At 40.4% G+C, this 26,112-nt stretch overlaps 1 protein-coding gene across 1 annotated transcript in view; it reads left to right on the forward strand.

The window, feature by feature from the left end:
- The first annotated feature begins 1,190 nt into the window (after window positions 1–1,190).
- sema3c (sema domain, immunoglobulin domain (Ig), short basic domain, secreted, (semaphorin) 3C) overlaps window positions 1,191–26,112 on the forward strand; it is a 109,203-nt gene continuing 84,281 nt past the window's right edge. The window contains exons 1-2 of the mRNA XM_060903815.1: window positions 1,191–1,452; window positions 18,156–18,268. Coding sequence (XP_060759798.1) covers window positions 18,166–18,268 — 103 coding nt within the window. The 5' untranslated portion in view covers window positions 1,191–1,452; window positions 18,156–18,165. The remainder of the gene's footprint in view (window positions 1,453–18,155; window positions 18,269–26,112) is intronic.

Genomic DNA, 26,112 nt, shown 5'->3' on the forward strand with positions numbered 1-26,112 from the left:
ATCTCATCTCATTATCTGTAGCCGCTTTATCCTGTTCTACAGGGTCGCAGGCAAGCTGGAGCCTATCCCAGCTGACTACGGATGAAAGGCGGGGTACACCCTGGACAAGTCGCCAGGTCATCACAGGGCTGACACATAGACACAGACAACCATTCACACTCACATTCACACCTACGCTCAATTTAGAGTCACCAGTTAACCTAACCTGCATGTCTTTGGACTGTGGGGGAAACCGGAGCACCCGGAGGAAACCCACGCGGACACGGGGAGAACATGCAAACTCCGCACAGAAAGGCCCTCGCCGGCCCCGGGGCTCGAACCCGGACCTTCTTGCTGTGAGGCGACAGCGCTAACCACTACACCACCGTGCTGCCCCATAGAAATGTATGATACTGAAATAAAAATTGTGAAATATAAAACATGAACCTGTAAAAAAAATGTGCCTTTCTGAAAAATAAAATTGTGAACAGGAGATGGAGAGGGAGAATAAAACCTAAAGTTGAATGAGAGAGAGAGAGAGAGAGAGAGAGAGAGAGAGAGAGAGAGATAGCAAAGGAAAGAGAAAGAGTGCCAGAAAATAAGACCAGGAAAGTGAAGAGAGAGAAGATGAAAGGAGAGATAGGTAGAGTCTTCTTCTTCTTCTTTCGGCTGTTCCCGTTAGGGGTCGCCACAGTGGAAAATATCCCTCCATCTCCTCCTGTCCTCCGTATCTGAGGGATAGCTTGAGTGAGAGAGGAAAATGAAGGGAGCAAGAGAGAGAGAAAGAACGAGGAAGAGAAGGACGAATAATAGAGAGGGTGAGAGGAGGAAAGAGAGTGAGCTAGAGAGAAGAAACGACAGAGGGACTGTAAGAGAGAGGAAGAAAGTGAGTGAGAATCAGAGAGAGAGAGAGAGAGACTGAGAAGGTGAATGAAAAAGGAGGAGGATGAACGGAGGAAGAGAGAGGAATAACTAGGTGGAGAGATAGATAGGAGGAAAAGAGAGAGAGAAAGAATAATGGAGAGGGTGAGAGAAGGAGAAAGAGGAGGGGGAAGTGGCAGAGAAAGTGAAAGATGAAGATAGAGAGAGGAGGGGTGAGAGAGAGAGAGAGAGAGAGAGAGAGAGAGAGGGAGGGAGGGGAAAAAAGTGGACACGAGACTCAAGTGGAGAAAAGTGTAATCAGAAACCAGCCCTCCTTCTGTCGCTTCCTCATCTCTCTCTCTCTCTCTCTCTCTCTCTCTCTCTCTCTCTCCCTCTCTCTCAGTATGGAATAGCCCAGCTCGTGTCTCACTCGTCTCTTTGTGTGTGTGTGTGTGTGTGCGTGTGTGTGTGCATGTGTGTGTGTGTGTGTGTGCTTGTGTGTATGGAGATTACTGACTGACTGGGACTCAGCTGGAGGAACTGAAACTCTCCAGAGGAGACACACTTCAGAGGATTCAGGATTCAGGACGAGCCCTGGGGAAGAGTGTAAAGGTGAGGAAAGTGTGTGTGTGTGTGTGTGTGTGTGTGTGTGTGTGTGTGTGTGTGTGTGTGTGTGTGTGTGTGTGTGTGTGTGGACTAACAGGTGCCGGTTCTCAGTGGAGATATACGAGTGAGAAGAAGCTGTAATACCGGTGTCACTCATGCGACAGGGAGAGAAGTGCCGTCTAAATTTATCATCTCCAAGTGTGTGTGTTTCAAACCCGAGCTGAGGTGCTGCTATTAAAAAAATAAAAAAAATTAAATCAGATCCATACGATTTTTCTCGATTTTTCCCCCTCAATTTGAACAAAAATCTTAAACCATTTTCACGCAAAACTTTTACCTTCAGTATGAAATGCTAATTGAAAGAATATACAGTACAACTTGTAAACATCCCCATGACGACATGCCCCACCCCTTTTCTCCTGCTTCTTACAGTGTAGCACTATATTTGCATATTGCAATCTGATTGGTTCTTATATTTTATGATGCAATAACACTTGGTACTTTTACAGAATGTTCAATACGAAAGTGAAATATAATTATGCTATTTTTGATGACGTGATATTTTAGGGAACACAAGCAGTAATTTAATTGTTTGTTAACTTACTTATTTATTTACTTATTTTTAAGTGATAAAGATAACTTAAAGGTCGAAGTTCAATTATTTGCACTTCCTTTAAAAAAAAAATCCCGGTTTGTATTGGCTCTAATATCGCACAAATTTGCGAAGTTACCATTCAGCACCAAAAATTGCTTTGGAAACACCCACAACATTCCAATCCCCGCCCCTTTTGCTTGCTTGCTTGCTTGTTATATTCAAGCATGGTCAGGATTTGCATATTGGAATTTGATTGGTTGTTATACTACATCATCCTTTGACAGAGTCATTTCATGTCATGTTTTCTTGAGCAAACAAAGTGGTAATGTTAGCCTCATAGCTTTTATATATATATATATATATATATATATATATATATATATATATATATATATATATATATATATATATGGGTCCGTCCGTCTCAGAAACTGGTCTCTCATTTGGGACATTATGATCAAAAAATAAATGTTCTAATTTTACTTTTTTTTTTTTTGCATTTACCTAACACTCAATGTTTCTTTTGTCATGTTTAATAAGAATAAAGATAGTATCTTGCTTTATCTGGCCTCCACTGTGGAAAATTTTTTTTGAAATGCTTTTGTAAAATTGATTTCCATATAAAATAACTACAACCCCAATTCCAAAAAAGTTGGGACAAAGTACAAATTGTAAATAAAAACGGAATGCAATGATGTGGAAGTTTCAAAGTTCCATATTTTATTCGGAATAGAACATAGATGACATATCAAATGTTTAAATTGAGAAAATGTATCATTTAAAGAGAAAAATTAGGTGATTTTAAATTTCATGACAACAACACATCTCAAAAAAGTTGGGACAAGGCCATGTTTCCCACTGTGAGACATCCCCTTTTCTCTTTACAACAGTCTGTAAACGTCTGGGGACTGAGGAGACAAGTTGCTCAAGTTTAGGGATAGGAATGTTAACCCATTCTCGTCTAATGTAGGATTCTAGTTGCTCAACTGTCTTAGGTCTTTTTTGTCGTATCTTCCGTTTTATGATGCGCCAAATGTTTTCTATGGGTGAAAGATCTGGACTGCAGGCTGGCCAGTTCAGTACCCGGACCCTTCTTCTACGCAGCCATGATGCTGTAATTGATGCAGTATGTGGTTTGGCATTGTCATGTTGGAAAATGCAAGGTCTTCCCTGAAAGAGACGTCGTCTGGATGGGAGCATATGTTGCTCTAGAACCTGGATATACCTTTCAGCATTGATGGTGTCTTTCCAGATGTGTAAGCTGCCCATGCCACACGCACTAATGCAACCCCATATCATCAGAGATGCAGGCTTCTGAACTGAGCGCTGATAACAACTTGGGTCGTCCTTCTCCTCTTTAGTCCGAATGACACGGCGTCCCTGATTTCCATAAAGAACTTCAAATTTTGATTCGTCTGACCACAGAACAGTTTTCCACTTTGCCACAGTCCATTTTAAATGAGCCTTGGCCCAGAGAAGACGTTTGCGCTTCTGGATCATGTCTAGATACGGCTTCTTCTTTGAACTATAGAGTTTTAGCTGGCAACGGCGGATGGCACGGTGAATTGTGTTCACAGATAATGTTCTCTGGAAATATTCCTGAGCCCATTTTGTGATTTCCAATACAGAAGCATGCCTGTACGTGATGCAGTGCCGTCTAAGGGCCCGAAGATCACAGGCACCCAGTATGGTTTTCCGGCCTTGACCCTTACGCACAGAGATTCTTCCAGATTCTATGAATCTTTTGATGATATTCTGCACTGTAGATGATGATATGTTCAAACTCTTTGCAATTTTACACTGTCGAACTCCTTTCTGATATTGCGCCACTATTTGTCGGCGCAGAATTAGGGGGATTGGTGATCCTCTTCCCATCTTTACTTCTGAGAGCCGCTGCCACTCCAAGATGCTCTTTTTATACCCAGTCATGTTAATGACCTATTGCCAATTGACCTAATGAGTTGCAATTTGGTCCTCCAGCTGTTCCTTTTTTGTACCTTTAACTTTTCCAGCCTCTTATTGCCCCTGTCCCAACTTTTTTGAGATGTGTTGCTGTCATGAAATTTCAAATGAGCCAATATTTGGCATGAAATTTCAAAATGTCTCACTTTCGACATTTGATATGTTGTCTATGTTCTATTGTGAATACAATATCAGTTTTTTAGATTTGTAAATTATTGCATTCCGTTTTTATTTACAATTTGTACTTTGTCCCAACTTTTTTGGAATCGGGGTTGTACATCATGAAGAATTAAAGCCGCTCCTTCACAGATGAGTGAAAATATTAAATAAATTTCCTCTTTTTGATTGCTTGGGTTAAAAATGCCAAGTTATGATGACTGAATTGATTATTCACTTAAATATGAATAATATGATACATTTTGGGTATTTGATATGGCGAAATAGGACACAATGGAAAAATCAAGAACACACCGGAAAGATGAGAATAACGGCGCTGGTAAAAGAACAGCGACTGTACCGGCTGAAGGTCGCGCGGGTGTCTGCTGCGGTGCGCGAGCAATGGGACATCACTACCGCAACGGACGGAGCGTGAGGTGGGGGCGGGGCAAAATGACTGGCCGTAGATTCTATCAAAAGTTCGATCTAAATTGACCATGGTTGCAAAATATTGGCCAAAAATACGCAAACACTACGAAATATGAAAGTAAGATGAAAAAGAAACATTCTATTGCCTTATAGTGCAAGACTAAAACAAAATAAAACTGTCAAAACTCACCTTTTCAGTGATAACGTCCGAACAGATCACCCGCGTAACAGAAAGACCGCAAATGGAAGCACGATCAACTTCTAACTGCTGGAGTGGAAAATTCCATTCTACACATGCAAATTGTTAATGTGTGCCCTTCCCCGCACACAAATAACACGCTACGGTAAAAAATAGACCACGACTCATTTTATAGCTCAGAAATTCATACAAGACAAGCTACCATCGTAACATATTCTGTAAGAAACATATTCTATACCTAACTTTCAGCTTTTGTTTTAAAAAACAAAATCACTGATTTATAACTAAGTGTTTATATGGCGTAGTGATTTTAAGTTACTACTTTTGGTGAGGTCGTGACCTCGACCCTGAGGCTTTCCGTTTAGATCAAAACACACGATCGTATTGGTTTTGGGTTTGCGGAAAATGGAGTTATGACGGTGATCAAATATTTTGCATGATGTTTTATGACAGTTATGATTATTCTGTGAGCGCACCAATCCTTAGGTGGATAAAGTTACAACTTAAAATACAATTAGTGATAACTGTAGACTTTTCAGTGGACTACAACCTTTTTAAGGGAATGCGATGTCGTCAACCATTTATCATGTCCCAGATCAAGCTGCCATTTTTCCACAAATTTGCAGAATTTTTGCCAAATTCTGAATAGAGTATTCACATCAAAGATTTAGTTTTATCTGTATTATTTCTTTCATCATTTTATTTCAAATTAAAACCAACATCACCATTCAAAACCGTATAGTTTATTGACTGTGAGTATATTTAGTGGGGTACCCCCACAGTACCCAGTTTCTGAGACAGACCCATATATAACATACATGTCAACCTTTAGTTACCCATGCCCTTACAAAATCTGTACTTTTCCCTTACATACACCCATGAGCCCTTATACACAAGAAAAAATTCCAATATATAATCCAAAGCTGGCGGCACGGTGGTGTAGTGGTTAGTGCTGTCGCCTCACAGCAAGATGGTCCGGGTTCGAGCCCCGTGGCCGATGAGGGCCTTTCTGTGCGGAGTTTGCATGTTCTCCCCGTGTCCGCGTGGGTTTCCTCCGGGTGCTCCGGTTTCCCCCACAGTCCAAAGACATGCAGGTTAGGTTAACTGGTGACTCTAAATTGACCGTAAATGTGAATGTGAGTGTGAATGGTTGTCTGTGTCTATGTGTCAGCCCTGTGATGACCTGGCGACTTGTCCAGGGTGTACCCCGCCTTTCGCCTGTAGTCAGCTGGGATAGGCTCCAGCTTGCCTGCGACCCTGTAGAACAGGATAAAGTGGCTACAGATAATGAGATGAGATGAGATGAGATGAGATAATCCAAAGCACCGATTGTTTTATTCCACATTATACACTCCTATTGTAACTGAATTAAAAAGGACTATATATCCAGTCAAGCAAACAATTATCTACTAAAGATAATGACTGAACTATTAACTTAATTATTTAAAATACATTGTATCAGTAATACCAGAATTATTGATGTAAATTTTGCAAATAAAATGTATTAATATTAAATAGTTCATAAAAATTGCACAAAGTTCTATTTGACAAGTGTTGACGTCACCTACAATATTACATTCCACCAAAGAAAATTACTTGAAATATAACAGCAGTACTAAGTAGGTAGGTTAATTACAATAGTAGGTTAAATGTAATTAATTATATACAATGATGTCAAACAGTAAAAGTTCCATTTGAGAAAAAAGTGTTGACACCACAAGCAGTGCTAGATCCGACTAAAGATGACTGAACCACATCAAGTATATTATGTAAACAAGGATAAGTGAAAATATGAATAAATTATGAAGTTATATTGAAAATCTTCCCAGTAATTTATAACAAGAATTTAAATCCTATTCCTTTTCGGAGTGTTCTTTGTTGTACAAAGATGTTGTGGATTTGGCACTAGCTATAATATCACTGCTTGGGTAGCAGTTGTAGCTCCTCATCACACTTCATTTTAATTTGCAGATATGCAGTTAATGTGTCTGCAGCCATATTTTTTTCTGTCCTCAGTATGAATGTTTGTAACCAATGAAAAAGCCCTCTCACTATCTGCATTGCTATGTGGGAGGCACAGCAAAGCAGTAAAAAGTTGTTTCAGCATTGGAAACCTGGCAACACCCAGAGCAGTTTTTACATCGAAGACCTTTCCCCAATATACATCTATTATTTTCCTGGTCAATAAAAGAAAATCAGAGCACGGCAAACATGTAGATGGTGTTAAATTGCTTCCATCCCCGACTACACATTTTAGAGACAGGTTACCAACGGTCGTTACCGCCATTACTCTTCATTCAGTACTTTTCCAGTTTACTGACGACTGATGGTAGTAACGAGTGTTGGTCATCTGTGTCTACATATAACGTCTATCAGCAATTTAAATGTTTAGGGAAGCGAAATCGCCGGGTAACTACAGTTGCTGTTGTATAAACGGCGACTCCCAGTATCGCCTCCCTAAATTATCATCATAATGGAGAAAGCTTTCCTACATGCAAACAGTAAAAACTTAAAAACAAAACACAAATGCTTACCTGTGCAGTCTTTGAACTGGGAAACATTTTTTTTCCGCTAGCTGTGAAAATGGTCTGCCACAGTCGAGGGGATGTTGTGTTCCGTGAGAAATTGGCAGAACATAACTTCTGCAGCCATCACAGAAGTCTGGGCGGTCCGAGCCGATGGACTTAAATGACCGAGAAAACCACGTGCAACTATAAAACCACATAAATCGAAAATAGTTCCGTTTCATTGGGCATGCATGTTTGAAAAAATAAATGGTGGATGCTAAGAACATTTTCTCGGAGTAACGGAAAAAATCTCTGATATAAAATGTAATTTTCCTGTATGAAAATCAGTGCACTCCGTATTAGCCAGAAAGTTGCATTTTGCCGTACAAAATACGGGGAAACCATATAACTAGACATGTATGATATAACTTTTGTGACTGATGAAAAAAAGAGTGCATAAGTCTTATAGCCCCGCCCACTTTATTTTTATTGGCTTATAAGTTGCGCAAATTTGTATGAAGTTACAGTTCAGAGAATCACTTTTTATATCAGAATTTGAAACATTCACAATATTACATACTCCGCCCATTTTTACATTTTAGCATATAAGCAAATTATTTTTTCTCAGAATAATTTGACGCCATCAAAAATGACATGCCCCGCCCCATTTCGCCTGCTTTTAATCATTGTAGCATGCATGGAATGGACTTCATTTGCATACTAGACTCTGATTGGCTCTTATATTTAATGATATAATAACACTTCGTGGTTATGTGTTCAATACTTAAACAGCAGTCATAGTGAAATTTCATTTGATTGATTTCTTGACCAAAAATCATTTGATAATATCCACTAGCGTAAATTTTATTTTAATTTTTTTGAATGACTGCAAAAATAGGGCGGCACGGTGGTGTAGTGGTTAGCGCTGTCGCCTCACAGCAAGAAGGTCTGGGTTCGAGCCCCGTGGCCGGCGAGGGCCTTTCTGTGCGGAGTTTGCATGTTCTCCCCGTGTCCGCGTGGGTTTCCTCCGGGTGCTCCGGTTTCCCCCACAGTCCAAAGACATGCAGGTTAGGTTAACTGGTGACTCTAAATTGAGCGTAGGTGTGAATGTGAGTGTGAATGGTTGTCTGTGTCTATGTGTCGGCCCTGTGATGACCTGGCGACTTGTCCAGGGTGTACCCCGCCTTTCGCCCGTAGTCAGCTGGGATAGGCTCCAGCTTGCCTGTGACCCTGTAGAACAGGATAAAGCGGCTACAGATAATGAGATGAGATGAGATGAGATGAGACTGCAAAAATAAAAAGTCTGATACTCCTCTTCAAAAATCAGCCTCTTGGTTTATCTTGGCTCCAATGTTGCATGAATTTGTAAAATTATAGTTTGGCTCTGAGAAGTGAAGTAGTTTTTATAAGAATTGGAAAAGCCCAAAAACATTCTACGCCCCACCCCACGTGTCCTTCTCATAACATTGTGCCAAGGACAGCACTTACATACTGGAATCTGATTGGCTCGTATATGTAGTGATGCAATAAAACTTCATGATTATATGTTTGACACTAAAGCAGCAGTCACAACCCAGAAACACGAAAGTTACTCTTCAACTACAAAAAGCAAATTATTTTTTGGAAACACCCCTAGTATTACTTGCCACGCCCCCTTTCCTCTTGCTTTTTACACATTGAGAAAAAATTACAAGTCAAATAAAGTGACTTTACTCTCTGATCAGGTGGAGTTTGGGGTATGAGGTGAAATGTGTACCTCTGATCCTGCGGTACTTTCAGTACTCTGCACTAGGACGATGTTATACAGTATATCATACATTGTGCACTAATTTGGGACTGATCCATTTGAGTAATGCATTGGAACAAAATATGTGACATTCTGTTAAAGTTCATGCAAAATGTCATGAAATAGAAACATGACGTATGACTGCTTCTTGTTATAACAGTGTTATAAAGCTAGTAATAAAGCATGTAAACAGCACTACGATACTACTGTAGTTAAATTTTTATTGCATACATATCATTAATGATTTATGTTAATTAGGTAATTCATTATTAATTACATTTAATTCATTTATATTATATGGGCTTTATTAAGTGGTGTGTCAGAGTTAGTGCAAATAGAAAAGAAAGAAAGCATAACTTTATTCATCACACACTTGTGAAATTTCCTCTCTGCATTTAACCCATCTGAAGCAGTGAACACACACATGTGAGCAATGAGCACACACACACACCCAGAGCAGTGGGCAGCCATGCTAACAGCGCCCGGGGAGCAGTTGGGAGTTCGGTGCCTCGTTCAAGGCCGTCCCGTATTAACCTAACCGCATGTCTTTGGACTGTGGGGGAAACCGGAGCACCTGGAGGAAACCCACACAGACAACATGCAAACCCCACACAGAAAGACCCTCGCCGACCACTGGGTTTGAACCCAGAACCTTCTTGCTGTGAGGCGACAGTGCTAACCACTACACCACCGCGCCATTTTATGTTAATTGTGTGTGTGTGTGTGTGTGTGTGTGTGTCAGAGAGAGAGAGAGAGATTATGGTCGTGTTTTATGGTTTATTCCATTCTTATAAAAGGAAAATTGGATCTATTCAGTATTCAACAATAAAAATATTTGCATTTTATAGTGATTCTTTCCATATGTCCCAGTCACACATCTATTTCCTCTGTGTGTGTGTGTGTGTGTGTGTGTGTGTGTGTGTGTGTGTGTGTGTGTGTGTGTGAGTGTGTGTGTGCGTGCGTGCGTGCGTGCGTGCATGCGTGCGCACCATGTGGTGGTGTGAATAGAATATTAAATTCACTTTAAAAAAGATTTAATTGAGCACATTAACACATTTTAAAAACCCCAGCAGTATCTGTTTGCCAAAATTTCAAAGTAGAACCTCTTAAAAAAAAATTCTAGAACCGTTAACGATACACAGAACCCCTGAGGAACCATTCAAGTGCAAAAAAAAAAACCACACAAAAAAGAAAAACATAAAACACAACACGGCGGCGGGCGGCACGGTGGTGTAGTGGTTAGCGCTGTCGCCTCACAGCAAGAAGGTCCTGGGTTCGAGCCCCGTGGCCGGCGAGGGACTTTCTGTGTGGAGTTTGCATGTTCTCCCCGTGTCCGCGTGGGTTTCCTCCGGGTGCTCCGGTTTCCCCCACAGTCCAAAGACATGCAGGTTAGGTTAACTGGTGACTCTAAATTGAGCGTAGGTGTGAATGTGAGTGTGAATGGTTGTCTGTGTCTATGTGTCAGCCCTGTGATGACCTGGCGACTTGTCCAGGGTGTACCCCGCCTTTCGCCCGTAGTCAGCTGGGATAGGCTCCAGCTTGCCTGCGACCCTGTAGAAGGATAAAGCGGCTAGAGATAATGAGATGAGATGAGATGAGACAACACGGCGGCATGGTGGTGTAGTGGTTAGCGCTGTCGCCTCACAGCAAGAAGGTCCGGGTTTGAGCCTTGTGGCCGGCGAGGACCTTTCTGTGTGGAGTTTGCATGTTCTCCCCGTGTCCGCGTGGGTTTCCTCCGGGTGCTCCGGTTTCCCCCACAGTCCAAAGACATGCAGGTTAGGTTAACTGGTGACTCTAAATTGAGCATAGGTGTGAATGGTTGTCTGTGTCTATGTGTTGGCCCTGTGATGACCTGGCGACTTGTCCAGGGTGTACCCTGCCTTTCGCCCGTAGTCAGCTGGGATAGGCTCCAGCTTGCCTGCGACCCTGTAGAACAGGATAAAGCGGCTAGAGATAATGAGATGAGAAAACACAACACGCAATGCTAATCCTGACAAACATTTTTATTTATGTCTTAAACTACTAAAGTAAGACTTGATCTTGTGATTAAAAGCAAACGATCACATGGAAACTAATCTGCTGAGCGAAAGTTCGTGAAACAAACCTGTGAGCTAAAGCTAACCTCGTGAAGAAAGCACGCTAGCACATGAAAACTCAGTGAAAGGGAGCAAATCATGCTACTGTAGCAAAACCAGTAAACTCAAACTAGCAATCAAAACCTAGCCTGTCTACTCAAAGGGAGTGAAAATTACCTAGCCCAATATGCTAATCTGCGCAAAAGCAACTAACAGAGAAAACCTGGCTCTGCAAACAAACAATTGTAAGCTAACTTACTGAGTGAAAATGTTTATCAGATTAGCGAGTAAACACAAACCTGGTGAGTGAAACCAAACTAGCAAGCAAAGGCTAACCTCACAAAGGAAAGCAAACTACTGTAGAAAAGCGAGTCAAGTGAGAAAAAGCTAGCATAGCCAAACTAGCATCTCTTTCACTCAGCTAACTTCAGTGAGTGAAAGAAAATTCAAAAGGGAAGAAAAATTTCATCTCACAAGCAGTTTACCAGGAAAATTTTGACTAGAGGTGATGGATAGTTTGCTAATCTGCTCATTAAGTTTGTGTTCTGAGACCAATTTGTTAGCGACATTAACCTCATAGCTCTAGTGCTAATCTGGAAGCCACAGTAGAGGTAAAAAACATTTTTAAATCTGCAGTCGGTGTATAATTTCTGTAAAGGTCTAATCTTACAATTTACACAAACACATTCTTAGACGATGTACGGTACACTGTAATCATCGCTAATAAACTCTGGCTTTGATGCTAAAGATGGAGAATTGATTGAGTGAATCCAGAGCAGTAAAGGAGATTAGCATGAAAGTTGCTAATCATAGTGAACTCTCGAACTGAGCTGATAATCAGGTATATGATGTATATATCAACACACACACACACACACACACACACACACACACACACACACACACTGCTGTTTTATCCTCACTAACCCCCGTGTTTTATTCATGAGGTTGCAGCTGAAGTAGGGAGTGTGTTTTCCACCGTGTTTGAGTTCCTGGGATTAAGTCTGTCTGTTGAATTCTGGACTCCTGAAGGTGTTGATTAATGTTCTGTAACAGCGCCTCTGAGAGTAGTGCATCTGCAAATCACAGGTGTATATTAACACGCTTGTACTATCGGATTTTTCAAAAGTGTATAATTGTTGATATGGTGAAGGTTTCTGTAAGGAGACGTTTATTTAACATTTATAGAAGGAAGGAGTCTCCGGTGTCAGCAACACAGTGTTTTATTCTTCTTATACCACAGCTACTTACTAATGATCTTGTGGACCATCTTGCGTATCTTACGGATGCTAGTTAGCGCTGTGGTCAGAGGAGGTCTGGGAGGAGTAGCATAGGCAGATGAATCAAAAGTCAGATTACACCCAGAAAGGGACAAATATCACACTCTCTGACTCCTCAGTCATCTGAACGCTATCGACTTAACTGTAGGTGGTCCTCCAGTGGACGTCCTCCACCCCACAGAGCTCTTCATGAAGGACAAGGACTGCTGATGGAACATTTATGGACAAACATTTTCCTCAAACACTTTCCTCATTTTCCCCAAACATTTTCCTTACTTTCCTCAAACACTTTCCAGAAATACTTTCCTCACTTTCCTCAAACACTTTCCTCACTTTCCTCAAATACTTTCATCACTTTCGTCAAACACTTTCCTCAAACACTTTCCTCAAACACGCTCCTCATTTTCTTCACTTTCCTCAAACACTTTCCTCACTTTCCTCACTTTCTTCACTTTCCTCAAATACTTTCCTCACTTTCCTCAAACACATTCCTCACTTTCTTCACTTTCTTCAAATACTTTCCTCACATTCCTCAAATACTTTCCTCTTTCCTCAAATACTTTCCTCTTTCCTCAAACACTTTCCTCACTTTCCTCACTTTCTTCACTTTCCTCAAATACTTTCCTCACTTTCCTCAAACACATTCCTCACTTTCTTCACTTTCTTCAAATACTTTCCTCACATTCCTCAAATACTTTCCTCTTTCCTCAAATACTTTCCTCTTTCCTCAAACACTTTCCTCATTTTCTTCACTTTCTTCAAATACTTTCCTCACTTTCCTCAAATACTTTCCTCTAACACTTTCCTCATTTTCATCAAATACTTTCCTCAATTTCCTCAAACACTTTCCTCAAACAATTTCCAAAAACACTTTCATCAAATACTTTCCTCACTTTCCTCAAACACTTTTCAGAAATGCTTTCCTCAAACACTTTCCTCACCTTCCTCCAATACTTTCATCACTTTTGTCAAACACTTTCCTCAAATACTTTCCTCACTTTCTTCAAACACTTTCCTCATTTTCTTCACTTTCTTCACTTTCCTCAAATACTTTACTCACTTTCCTCAAACACTTTCCTCATTTTCCTCAAATACTTACCTCATTTTCCTCAAATACTTTCCTCACGTTCCTCAAACAATTTCCAGAAACACTTTCCTCAAACACTTTCCTCATTTTCTTCACTTTCTTCAAATACTTTCCTCACTTTCCTCAAATACTTTCCTCTAACACTTTCCTCATTTTCCTCAAATACTTTCCTCAATTTCCTCAAACACTTTCCTTAAACAATTTCCAAAAACACTTTCCTCAAACACTTTCCAGAAATACTTTCCTCAAACACTTTCCTCACCTTCCTCCAATACTTTCATCACTTTCATCAAACACTTTCCTCAAACACTTTCCTCACTTTCTTCAAACACTTTCCTCAGTTTCTTCACTTTCTTCACTTTCCTCAAATACTTTCCTCACTTTCCTCAAACACTTGCCTCATTTTCTTCATTTTCCTCAAACACTTTCCTCAAACACTTTCCTCTTTCCTCAAACACTTTTCTCATTTTCCTCAAATACTGTCCTCATTTTCCTCAAATACTTTCCTCACTTTCCTCAAACAATTTCCAGAAACACTTTCCTCAAACACTTTCCTCAAACATTGTCCTCAGTTTCCTTGAACAGGTTCCTCAGCAGCTTCTACAGCAGACAGGATGATTCTGATGGCTAAGCTACAGGGATCTAAACCTCAGTTCAGTTTGTCGAGCTGATCTTGGAGATTAGACTCAGGCCAAATTCTAACTCTGAGAATTGATCTGTCCAAAACCCATTCCCACTCAGAAACGTAGGTCCATGGTGATGGATGAGGAACGTGGGATTCTCCTGCACACGCTGGCAGAAGGACACTGATGTTTAGTTGACAGGGTCACAGCAGGGGATCTGTGGGATGCAGCTTTTACACCCTCACCGTTCTCACCATCCTACTGGTCACCGCATCTCTACAGCACAGAGTGCAACAAACAGTCCCATCATTTGTTACTATGGAAACCACAAGGTATTCCTAGTGCACTAAGAGCTGCACTAATTTATAGGGAATTAATCAACACCTTCTGATCAATTGGAATCCAGGAGTCATCAGTGCTGTATGCTGCAATAAGTGTAGATGTGTATTTTAGATGCAGGAGGAGGAGGAGTTGATGATGATGATGAGGTGGAGGAGGAGATGATGATGAGGTGGAGGAGGAGAGGTGAAGGTGAAGGAGGTGATGAGGAGGTAGTGGAGGTGGAAAAGATGATGATGAGGTGGTGGAGGAAATGGAGAAGATGAAGTGGTGGAGGAGGAGTAGATGATGATGAGGCAGTGGTGGAGGTGGAGAAGATGAAGTGGTGGAGGAGGTAAGAAGGAGGAGATGATGATGATGAGGAGGTGGTGGAAGAGGAGATGATGATGAGGTGAAGGAGGAGGAGGAGAGGTGAAGGTGAAGGAGGTGATGATGAGGTGGAAGAGGAGAGGTGAGGTGAAGGAAGTGATGATGATGATGATGATGATGATGATGATGATGATGAGGTGGTGGAGGAGGAGATGAGGTGGTGGAGGTGGAGGAGATGATGATGAGGTGGAGGAGGAGAGGTGAAGGTGAAGGAGGTGATGATGAAGTGGTGGAGGAGGAAGAGATGAGGAGGCGGTGGAGGAGAAGATGATGATGAGGTGAAGGAGGAGAGGTGAAGGTGGTGATGATGATGAGGTGGTGGAGGAAGAAGAGATGAGGAGGCAGTGGAGGTGGAAGAGATGATGATGAGGTGGTGGAGGAGGAGCAGATGATGATGAGGCGGTGGTGGAGGTGGAGAAGATGAAGTGGTGGAGGAGGTAAGGAGGAGGAGATGATGATGAGGTGGAGGAGGAGGAGGAGAGGTGAGGTGAAGGAGGTGATGATGATGAGGTGGTGGAGGAGGAGATGAGGAGGTGGTGAAGGAGATGATGATGAGGTGGAGGAGGTGAAGATGAGGAGGTGGTGGAGGTGGAGAAGATGATGAGGTGGTGGAGGAGAAGATGATGATGAGGTGGAGGAGGAGGAGGTGAGGTGGACAAGGAGATGATGAAGTAGTGGTGGAGGAGGAGGAGGAGGAGGAGGAGGTGGAGGAGGTGATGATGAAGAGGTAGATGAGGAATGATGAGGTAGATGTGGAGGAGATGATGATGAGGTGGAGGAGGAGATGATGATGAGGAGGATATAATGAAGTGGTGGAGGAGGAGGTGAGGAGGAGGAGACGATGATGATGAGGTGGTGGAGGAGGAGGAGATGATGATGAGGAGGAGATGATGAAGTGGTGGAGGAGGAGATTTTGAGGAGGTGGAGGAGGAGGTGAGGAGGAGGTGGTGGAGGATGAGGAGATGAGGAGGAGGAGATGATGAAGTGGTGGAGGAGATGATGATGAGGAGGAGGTGAGGAGGAGGAGGTGGTGTGTTACAGAGCAGTTGAGGTGATGGTGTGACCTGTAAAGGTCAGCTTTAATCTCAGTGATCTCACACACTTTAACTGCAACTGTATCACTGATGTCTTCAGCAGCTGTGTGTGTGTGTGTGTGTTTGAAGTAAGAAATCACCAACTGCTTATATTTCACTGAAATGTTTCATGGTCTTGCACATTCTCTCTCTCTCTCTCTCTCTCTCTCTCTCTCTCTCTCTCTCTCTCTCTCTCTCACACACACACACACACACACACACACACACACACAGAGGTTACCTATAACTGGTACGTGACTGGATCGCTCACACTTTCCCTCACTGAATTTCATGAAAAAAACACTGAATGATTCTGTGTTGGTTATTGTTATTCAGACTCTGGATGTTTAATCTGACACTGAATATTTAACGTTGTATATTTAATTGGACAGAAGGCTGTCAATCAAGTGTACTCATTTGAATATTAGACCACGCCCACTGAGATTGTTCAGCTGGTGTTTGAGCAGTGATTCTATATTATTTCTTTTTCCCCATGAAATATAACACTTAATATTTTTCACTGTCACACACATTCACTGTTACAAATAAATAAAACCAAAAATAATTTGAAATAATAATAAAATAATAACAACAGCAACAATAATAAATATATAACACAAAATAAATATATAATGAATTAATCATTCCCAAAAATAATTTACAGATTTGTATATTATTTGTAAATGAATTGTTTGTTAAAAAAAACATTTTTCATTTTTATCTACTTTTATTTTTACATTTTTGTAATCTTTTTACTTCATTTAGTTTTTAAAAATTTTAAAATGTCACAAAAAGGTTTTTGAAGTTGACTGACGTCAGATTGTTTAATGTCCTGTGCAGAGTGAATATGAATCTTTTACAGGCTTCATGTATTAGCTATGAGGAAAGATGTCCACACACACACACACACACACACACACACACACACACACACACACACACACACACACACACACTCTTTTATAAACTCACTGCAGTGTGTTCTCTCTGAAGAGTGGAAAGTGAACTTCTCTATATGTATTATTTAAGTGCTGTAGTGCAGTAATGGCATAAAGAGTGGGAGAACATGTGTGTGAGTGCATTCTTCCATTCTTTTCTTAGGTGAAAGTAAACACACCCATTTCTTTGATCTCACAGGGACTTTACGCTTCTCTGCTTCTTCTTTAGACATATTATCAGAGTCTTAGTGCCAGCGTCTTTGTGTGTGTGTGTGTGTGTGTGTGTGTGTGTGAGCACACAGTGGACAATGGTTGATTGTGAGCAGACGCCTTAAATATCACACGACTCACAGAATAATATTTATAACACCAGCATTTCTGCCAAATCCTTCATTATGGAGCTCAGAGTGAGGATCAGCAGAACACATGCGCTTCATTAGAGCTTCGTCTCCATGTTAAACAGCTCGCAGGGACTTTAACAGCCATTTCCTCCTCCGAAGTGAGAAACTAGAGTTTAAACGTCTGAATTTTTCAGCCAAACACACACTTTTATCATCGTAATGGAGACGTTAGTCGTTATTCTCCTCTCAGAGTCACTCGGAGCATCATCTCTGGAGTACAAGTGGGACTGAATAACTTATCAATATAAGTCGATGAACATGTACAAATAAAATATAGGAACATTTTTAAAAAGATTCAAAGTTTATGAACCAAAAGTTGATTTGAAAAAGATATTTATACAGAATTAAATACAAATATGATTTTAAAAACAAACAAGTAAAAGATTAATATAATTTCAAAAACATAAATATACAGTAGATGTAAAAATATTATTTTAAAATGAGACGTGCATAATAGATATAAAAAATTAAAATATATACAAATTAAATATAATTATGATTTAAAAAGAGCAAGAAAAGTCTACCTTTGAAGAAGATTTAAAGAATATAAAAATATGAATGAATAAATTTAAATATAAATATAAATATGATTTTATAAGGATAAAGTATCTACAGTATAAATTAAAATAATAAATGCGCAACGAAATATAACTGATTTTCAAAATAGAAATAAAATCGAGATCATTTAAAAAGATAAATATGTATAAATAAAATATAAATATGATTTTACAAACATAAATATAAGTATATAAGTATAAATAAAACCTAAATATGATTTAAAATAAAATGTGTAAATCTAAATATCATTTTTGAATACTTTCACTTTTACTAAGAAATTAAAATACATATTTTATGAGCTTTCGAGTCACTATTTGAATCTCTGTTTCCAGGTCAGAGGTCATGGGAAAGTCACTGGGGTCGGAGGTTCCTCTCGTCCTCCTCTTCATCTCCTTCGTCTCCTCTCTCTCTCCGCCGCTGCCCAGAATCTTCCTCCCTTATCAAGGTAAGTTTTAGTGTGAAGTAAGTTTCCTCCTCGATGGATAGTGAGTTCGCTTCCTGTCAGCATGAGGTCACTTTCTCTGGTGACGATGAAGACTCTGAAAGCTTCAAGCTGCACCTTTCCTCTTCTTCCCTGCCCACTGTGCCACTGTGTTTCGGTCTTGACCAACCCAGGCTGTGTACAGTCTCGCCTGGGGTGAGCTGTTTGAGTTCTTGATTTGGTTCTACTTTACATGGCTGGTTTGTTTTCTTGTCTGTTTGAGTATTGCGATTTCAACAGTATGTTACACCTGGTATCGCTGTCATTTGTCTAGAACTTAGATCTTCTAGATCTTAGCGCTGCATTTGACACTATAGACCATAACATCCTGTTGGCGCGCCTACATGATAAAGTTGGATTGCAAGGCCCAGTCTTAAACTGGTTTAGGGCCTATTTGGAGGATAGGACCTTCTGTGTCAAGATTGGTAACCAGTCTTCTTCCTCAGCCCCAAATAAGTATGGTGTCCCACAAGGGTCCATTCTAGGCCCCCTGCTCTTCTCTCTTTACATGCTGCCCCTAGGTTCTATTCTCAAGAAGCACAACATTCAATATCACTGTTACGCTGATGATACTCAGCTCTACCTGCCTTTCAGTCCAAACTGCTCTTCCACCATCAACAATCTGTTCAGTTGTCTTGAGGACGTTAAATCCTGGATGGCACACAACTTTCTACAACTAAATGAAAGTAAAACTGAAATAATATTATTTGGTTCATCCCCCACTGTCACCAGCCTTGGCAATGCTCTTCCTCCTCATCTACCAGACACACAGAATGTAGTCAGAAATCTGGGCGTTCTGCTTGACAGTTCGCTAACTTTTAATAAACAGGTTAATGCTGTGGTTAAAGGCAGTTTCTATCAGCTGAGGACCATAGCAAAGTTAAAACCTGTTCTTTCCCCTAAAGATCTGGAAATAGTCATCCACGCATTCATCTCCTCACGCTTAGATTACTGTAATTCCCTTTACACAGGCATGTCACAATACAACATTAATAGACTTCAACTGGTACAAAATGCTGCTGCCAGGCTTCTGACTGGCACCAAGAAGGGGGAACATATCACACCAGTCCTAGCCCAGCTCCACTGGCTTCCAGTGAGATACAGAATTGATTTTAAAATTTTACTTTTTGTTTTTAAAGCACTTAATGGTCTAGCACCACCTTATATTTCGGAACTTTTGATTCCACATTCTGCACCCAGATCACTTAGGTCACAAAATCAATCACTCCTTACCATCCCTCGCACACGCCTCAAAACCCGCGGTGACCGTGCTTTCTCTGTTGCTGCTCCAAAGCTCTGGAATGCCCTCCCGCCATACATTAAATCCTCCCCTACAATTGCCTCTTTTAAATCCAATCTGAAGACTTACTTGTTCACACTTGCTTTTTGAGTCAAATTGAGGTGTTGTTTTGTTTCTTTTTTACTCCCTTATTATGGTGCTATTGCCGCGCTTTCAATGATTAATGTAAATATGTGGGTCTGATGTTTCAGACTATTATTGTTTTTTATCTATGCCTTAGCTAACACTGTGAAGCACTTTGGCTCAACCCCTGTTGTTTTTAAATGTGCTATATAAATAAATGACTTGACTTGACTTGACTAGAACTTTCTTGTCTAGAAGTTCAGCACTTCGTGTACCTGATTTTTGCACTCGTTGTACGTTGCTCTGGATCAGAGCGTCTGCTAAATGCCATGTAATGTAATGTAAAAGTGGAATGTGTTGTTGTGAAATACAAAATGCACGGTGCATGGTGTATTATGTAGGAAATATATACCATGTTGTGCAGGTCCAGTCCCATACCATGATTTTGTAATGTTTTATCCAAAATAGTCTGGACCTGTTACCTGGTTGCTATGGGAGATAATTATTGAAGATTATTAAAAACTATTCTACAAAAATAAGATAAAGTATATGGGTCCGTCTCAGAAACTGGTCTCTCATTTGGGACAAAATGTTCTAATTTTACTTTTTTTTTTTTTTTGCATTTACCTAACACTCAATGTTTCTTTTGTCATGTTTAATAAGAATAAAGATAGTATCTTGCTTTATCTGGCCTCCACTGTGGAAAAGTTTTTTGAAATGCTTTTGTAAAATTGATTTCCATATAAAATAACTCCATCATGAAGAATTAAAGCCCCTCGTTCACAGATGAGTGAAAATATTGAATACAGTTCCTCTTTTTGATTGCTTGGGTTAAAAATGCCAAGTTATGATGACTGAATTGATTATTCACTTAAATATGAATAATATGATACATTTTGGGTATTTGATATGGCGAAATAGGACACGATGGAAAAATCAAGAACACGCCGGAAAGATGAGAATAACGGCGCTGGTAAAAGAACAGCGACTGTACCGGCTGAAGGTTGCGCGGGTCTCTGCTGCGGCACGCGAGCAACGGGACATCACTACCACACCAGGCGGAGCATGAGGAGGGGGCGGGGCAAAATGACTGGCCGTAGATTCTATCAAAAGTTCGATCTAAATTGACCATGGTTGCAAAATATTGGCCAAAAATACGCAAACACGACGAAATATGAAAGTAAGATGAAAAAGAAACATTCTATTGCCTTATACTGCAAGACTAAAACAAAATAAAACTGTCGAAACTCACCTTTTCAGCGATAACGTCCGAACAGATCACCCGCGTAACAGAAAGACCGCAAATGGAAGCACGATCAACTTCTAACTGTTGGAGTGGAAAATTCCATTCTACACATGCAAATTGTTAATGTGTGTCCTTCCCCGCACACAAATAACACGCTACGGTAAAAAATAGACCACAACTCATTTTATAGCTCAGAAATTCATACAAGACCAGCTACCATCATAACATATTCTGTAAGAAACATATTCTATACCTAACTTTCAGCTTTTGTTTTAAAAAAACAATCGCAGCTTTATAACTAAATGTTTATATGGCGCAGTGATTTTAAGTTACTACTTTTTGTGAGGTAGTGACCTCGACCCTGAGGCTTTCCTTTTAGATCAAAACACACGATCGTATTGATTTTGGGTTTGCGGAAAATGGAGTTACAACGGTGATCAAATATTTTGCATGATGTTTTATTACGGTTATGATTATTCTGTGAGCGCACCAATCCTTAGGTGTATAAACTTACAACTTAAAATACAATTAGTGATAACTGTAGACTTTTCAGTGGACTACAACCTTTTTAAGGGAATGTGATGTAGTCAACCATTTATCATGTCCCAGATCAAGCCACCATCTTTCCACAAATTTGCAGAATTTTTGCCAAATTCTGAATAGAGTATTCACATCAAAGATTTGGTTTTATCTGTATTATTTCTTTCATCATTTTATTTCAAATTAAAACCAACATCACCATTCAAAACTGTATAGTTTATTGACTGTGAGTATATTTAGTGGGGTACCCCCACAGTACCCAGTTTCTGAGACAGACCCATATATATATATATATATCTCATCTCATCTCATTATCTGTAGCCGCTTTATCCTGTTCTACAGGGTCGCAGGCAAGCTCGAGCCTATCCCAGCTGACTACGGGCGAAAGGTGGGGTACACCCTGGACAAGTCGCCAGGTCATCACAGGGCTGACACATAGACACAGACAACCATTCACACTCACATTCACACCTACGCTCAATTTAGAGTCACCAGTTAACCTAACCTGCATGTCTTTGGACTGTGGGGGAAACCGGAGCACCCGGAGGAAACCCACGTGGACATGGGGAGAACATGCAAACTCTGCACAGAAAGGCCCTCGCCGGCCACGGGGCTCGAACCCGGACCTTCTTGCTGTGAGGCGACAGCGCTAACCACTACACCACCGTGCCGCCCCATATATATATATATATATATATATATATATATATATATATATATATATATATATACGCAACATGAGCGTTTAAACTAAAATTATCCTGTGAAATATTTAGTGTATGTCCGAAGGGTGTCCTAGATCCGCTAATACTGACATGTACAGACTTTAAGATCTAAAATGATAATTGTATTCTTAACCATGACATTACAGTAGCGCAGAGCTCTCCATTCCTGCTTGCTAATTTCTCGGCTAGAGTTCTTACAAACATTTGGCATTCAAACCCCATTCCCCCACTGGTTTCAAAGACTAAAGGCGTGAACGTCCCCATCTCCACACACTGCTGGTACTTCCTCTTCTTCTCATTTTCCTGTTCTTTAAAGATCATGGACGTTGTTTTTGTCTGGTTGCACGAGGAGTGAACGTGTGTCACATGAACATCGAAGAACGTTGTTACTCCCCATGCCCAGAACCCCCTCTGCTTTTACGTCGAGTCTGGCCTGACTTGTGTTAGCAGATCTTTAGTCAAATCTTTCATTGTTGAGAGGTTGAAGATGCGCCTTTAACTCCAACTGAACATTAATTGTATTTCGTCGTGCCTTATTTCCATAATTCTGTACTTCTGTATTTTTACATGTATTCGTGTAGCTACATATTTTTGTATTTCATAGTTACTGATGTGGGGTGGCACGGTGGTGTAGTGGTTAGCACTGTCACCTCACAGCAAGAAGGTTCTGGGTTCGAGCCCAGCGGCCAACGGGGGCCTTTCTGTGCGGAGTTTGCATGTTTTCCCCGTGTCCGCGTGGGTTTCCTCCGGGTGCTCCAGTTTCCCCCACAGTCCAAAGACATGCAGGTTAGGTTAACTGGTGACTCTAATTTGACCGTAGGTGTGAATGTGAGTGTGAATGGTTGTTTGTCTCTGTCTGTCAGCCCTGCGATGATCTGGTGACTTGTCCAGGGTGTACCCCGCCTCTCGCCCATAGTCAGCTGGGATAGGCTCCAGCTTGCCTGCGACCCTGCACAAGATAAATGGTTACAGATGATGGATGAATGGATGGATAGATGGATGGATAGTTTCCTGATGTCCAAAGCTACATTCCTTACACAACTTCAATTCCATAAATTTGGGACGTTGTGTAAAACACAAATAAAAAACAGAATGTGATGATTTGCAAATCATGGAAATCCTATATCTCATCGAAAACAGTACAAAGACAACATATCAAATGTTAAAACTAAGAAATTTTATTGTTTTTTTGAAAAATATATGCTCATTTTGAATTTGATGTCAACAACACGTTTCAAAAAAGCCAGGACAGGGGCATGTTTACCATTGTGCTGCATCGCCTCTACTTTTAACAACACTCTGTAAACATTTAGGAACTCAGGAGACCAATTGCTATAGTTTTGAAAGAGAAATGTTGTCCTGTTCTTGCTTGATATACAATTTCATTTGCTGAATAGTTCGGGGTCTCCTTTGTTGTATTTTGCACTTCATAATGCACCAAATGTTTTAAATGGGAGTCAGGTCTGGACTGCAGGCAGGCCAGTTTAGCACCCAGACTCTTACTGAGCAGCCATGTAGTTTTAATATGTGCAGAAGTCGGTTTGGTGTTGTCTTGTTGAAAGAAGGAAGGCCTTTTTGTATTTTTGTATTTCATAGTTTCTTGATGTCCAAAGCTACATGCTTAAATTATCTGAGTTTCCAAAGTAACACATAGAGATTCTGAGCCAAAGTTCCATATTTTTGTAATTCATGATTCATAATTTGCTGTCATTAACTCCATATTACTGTAGTGTAGAATTGTACAGTAAACTTCATATGAATGAAATTGAACGTAACTCTACAAACACTCACCTGCTGTACACCTGCAGCTCGTACAGACTTGTACACTTGGCTTGAGCAGACTGTTATACATTTACTCAATATTTTGAAATGAATGAAACTAAAATAAAAATGCTGTGTAGTTAAGATTCTTCTCAACATTTCAGTTCTCCTGTGTGAGCTGTAGTGTCTCGGTAATGATTATTTACAGCTGCCACCTCATCGCTGGGTATTCTCCCATTATTCTATACTCATGTGGAACAAATGGCATGTTTTCTACCATCTCAGGTTTCCTACTGTGTCTGATTTGCGCTGATCTGATGCTGGTGCTGCTTTCATTTTTCATCTGGTTTATAGTGCGAAGCAGATGAAACGGTCGCCTGCTGTCAGACTTCTGAGAGTTCATTATGATTTTAATGCAGATATTTATGACTTAAAATAGACATCTTGGTGTAATTCCCTCCTTTTCTCATAATGTACTACAGACCAACGCTGATTTTTAACGAGGGTATTACCACTGAATAATAAAAATTCACTCTTAAATAGTAACTAGTGTGGAACAATAAAGATCCTGGACTCGATGAAACCAAACTGAACTTTAAACTGGACACTGGCTGAACTGGAAGTGATACAGAGGAAGATTTCTCACTCTTTCCTCTCACAGGATTCCCGATAATCAAAATTAGTTCATCAGCCAAGTAAAGTTTTCATCTTCGAGGAATTTTAACCTGGCAGACACTGAGTATAAAATAATATCATAACTACAAAAAAAAATTGGCAATAAATTGTGCAGGGTGTTTACTTGACTTCGGTAATGTGGTCATAATTATTGTATTAGTGTAGAAGTACATGATGTACACACCTTTACAGACACATGCCAAAAAAAGAAAGTGATGCATAGCGAATAATTACTGTGCATGCAATCGTATTGTCACGCATTCTCCTTCTCAGTGCAAGCTGAAGATCAGATCCTGGCAAGCACTGTGCTCATGTTTTTATTCGAGTTGATTCCATGAGACTTAGTTTGCATTGTCATGTGAATGTGTTCTAGTCCTGTCTATGACAAGTTTGTCTTGTAGCAATGTCTTGTTTATCGTCTGTAATTGTATTTGTTTTAACCTCGCTCAAGTTTTCCTTTTTGGAATTATGGATGATGATGATGATGATGATGATGATGGTTTTTGGATTAGCCCTAATATGGGTTTGTGCACTTGCGTCCTACCTTTATTCATCACCTGTTACCCATACTCACTGTAATAATCCAAAGAGGCCATTTTACATATCATACAGGAAGTATATACGCTGCATCTCATTGGCTCATATTTTCTGTTGCATTTAAACCCACTAGAAAGACAAAATGGCTGTGTTATGTGCCTGCTTGAAAGAAACAATTCTCCACACCAGTAGGGGGCTATAGTGTTGTAGTCAAGACCAAGCCATGATCAAGACCAAAGTGTATCGAGCTCAAGACAAGACCAAGACTTTGAGGGGTTGAGATCAAGTCAAGCCCAAGACCAATTCAGGGCGAGACCGAGTCATGACCAGGACCAGACCAGTGTGTGCGAAGGGGGTGGAGGAGGGGTGATGGCCATTAACAGGAAGAACATTTTCAAATTAGTAATGAGTCACATTACTGGTTGCATTTGAAGCAGGAAATTTTACATCCAATCACAGTAACGATGTTAACAAATAAATGCACACAAAATTTAATTAAATCCCCTCAGTGGTGGTTTTGACTGATCTTGAAATAAAATCCCGAGTCCTCTATGTCCGAGACCGAGACAAGCTTATGGTCGATTCCGAGACGAGATTGAGACCTTCGAAAAGTGCTCTTGAGACCGGTCTCAAGTACTACAACACTAGGGGGCAGTAATCTGTAATTAAAAAAAAACAAAGAAGATACAAGATACATGATTCACGTATTGATACACAACAGTGTTGGTGGTTATTTGGCTCGGTACAGCTCAACAATCAACAGAACGCCAAACAAAGTGCAAGACAGGACAAGAAGATGAAGGTTGCTTTTGAAACAGAAGGTTGTTACCTTGTTGCCTCGCTGCCATAATAGACAGGTGTCTCATAAGGCAGGACTTTTGACTGAAGGCATCTTCTAAGGACGTTCATTTCGAATGACCTTTAAGGACAGAATTTACGATAACGTGTGCCATGTAACAAA

Source organism: Neoarius graeffei, chromosome 21 (genome assembly GCF_027579695.1).
Source record: "Neoarius graeffei isolate fNeoGra1 chromosome 21, fNeoGra1.pri, whole genome shotgun sequence".
NCBI lineage: Eukaryota > Metazoa > Chordata > Actinopteri > Siluriformes > Ariidae > Neoarius > Neoarius graeffei.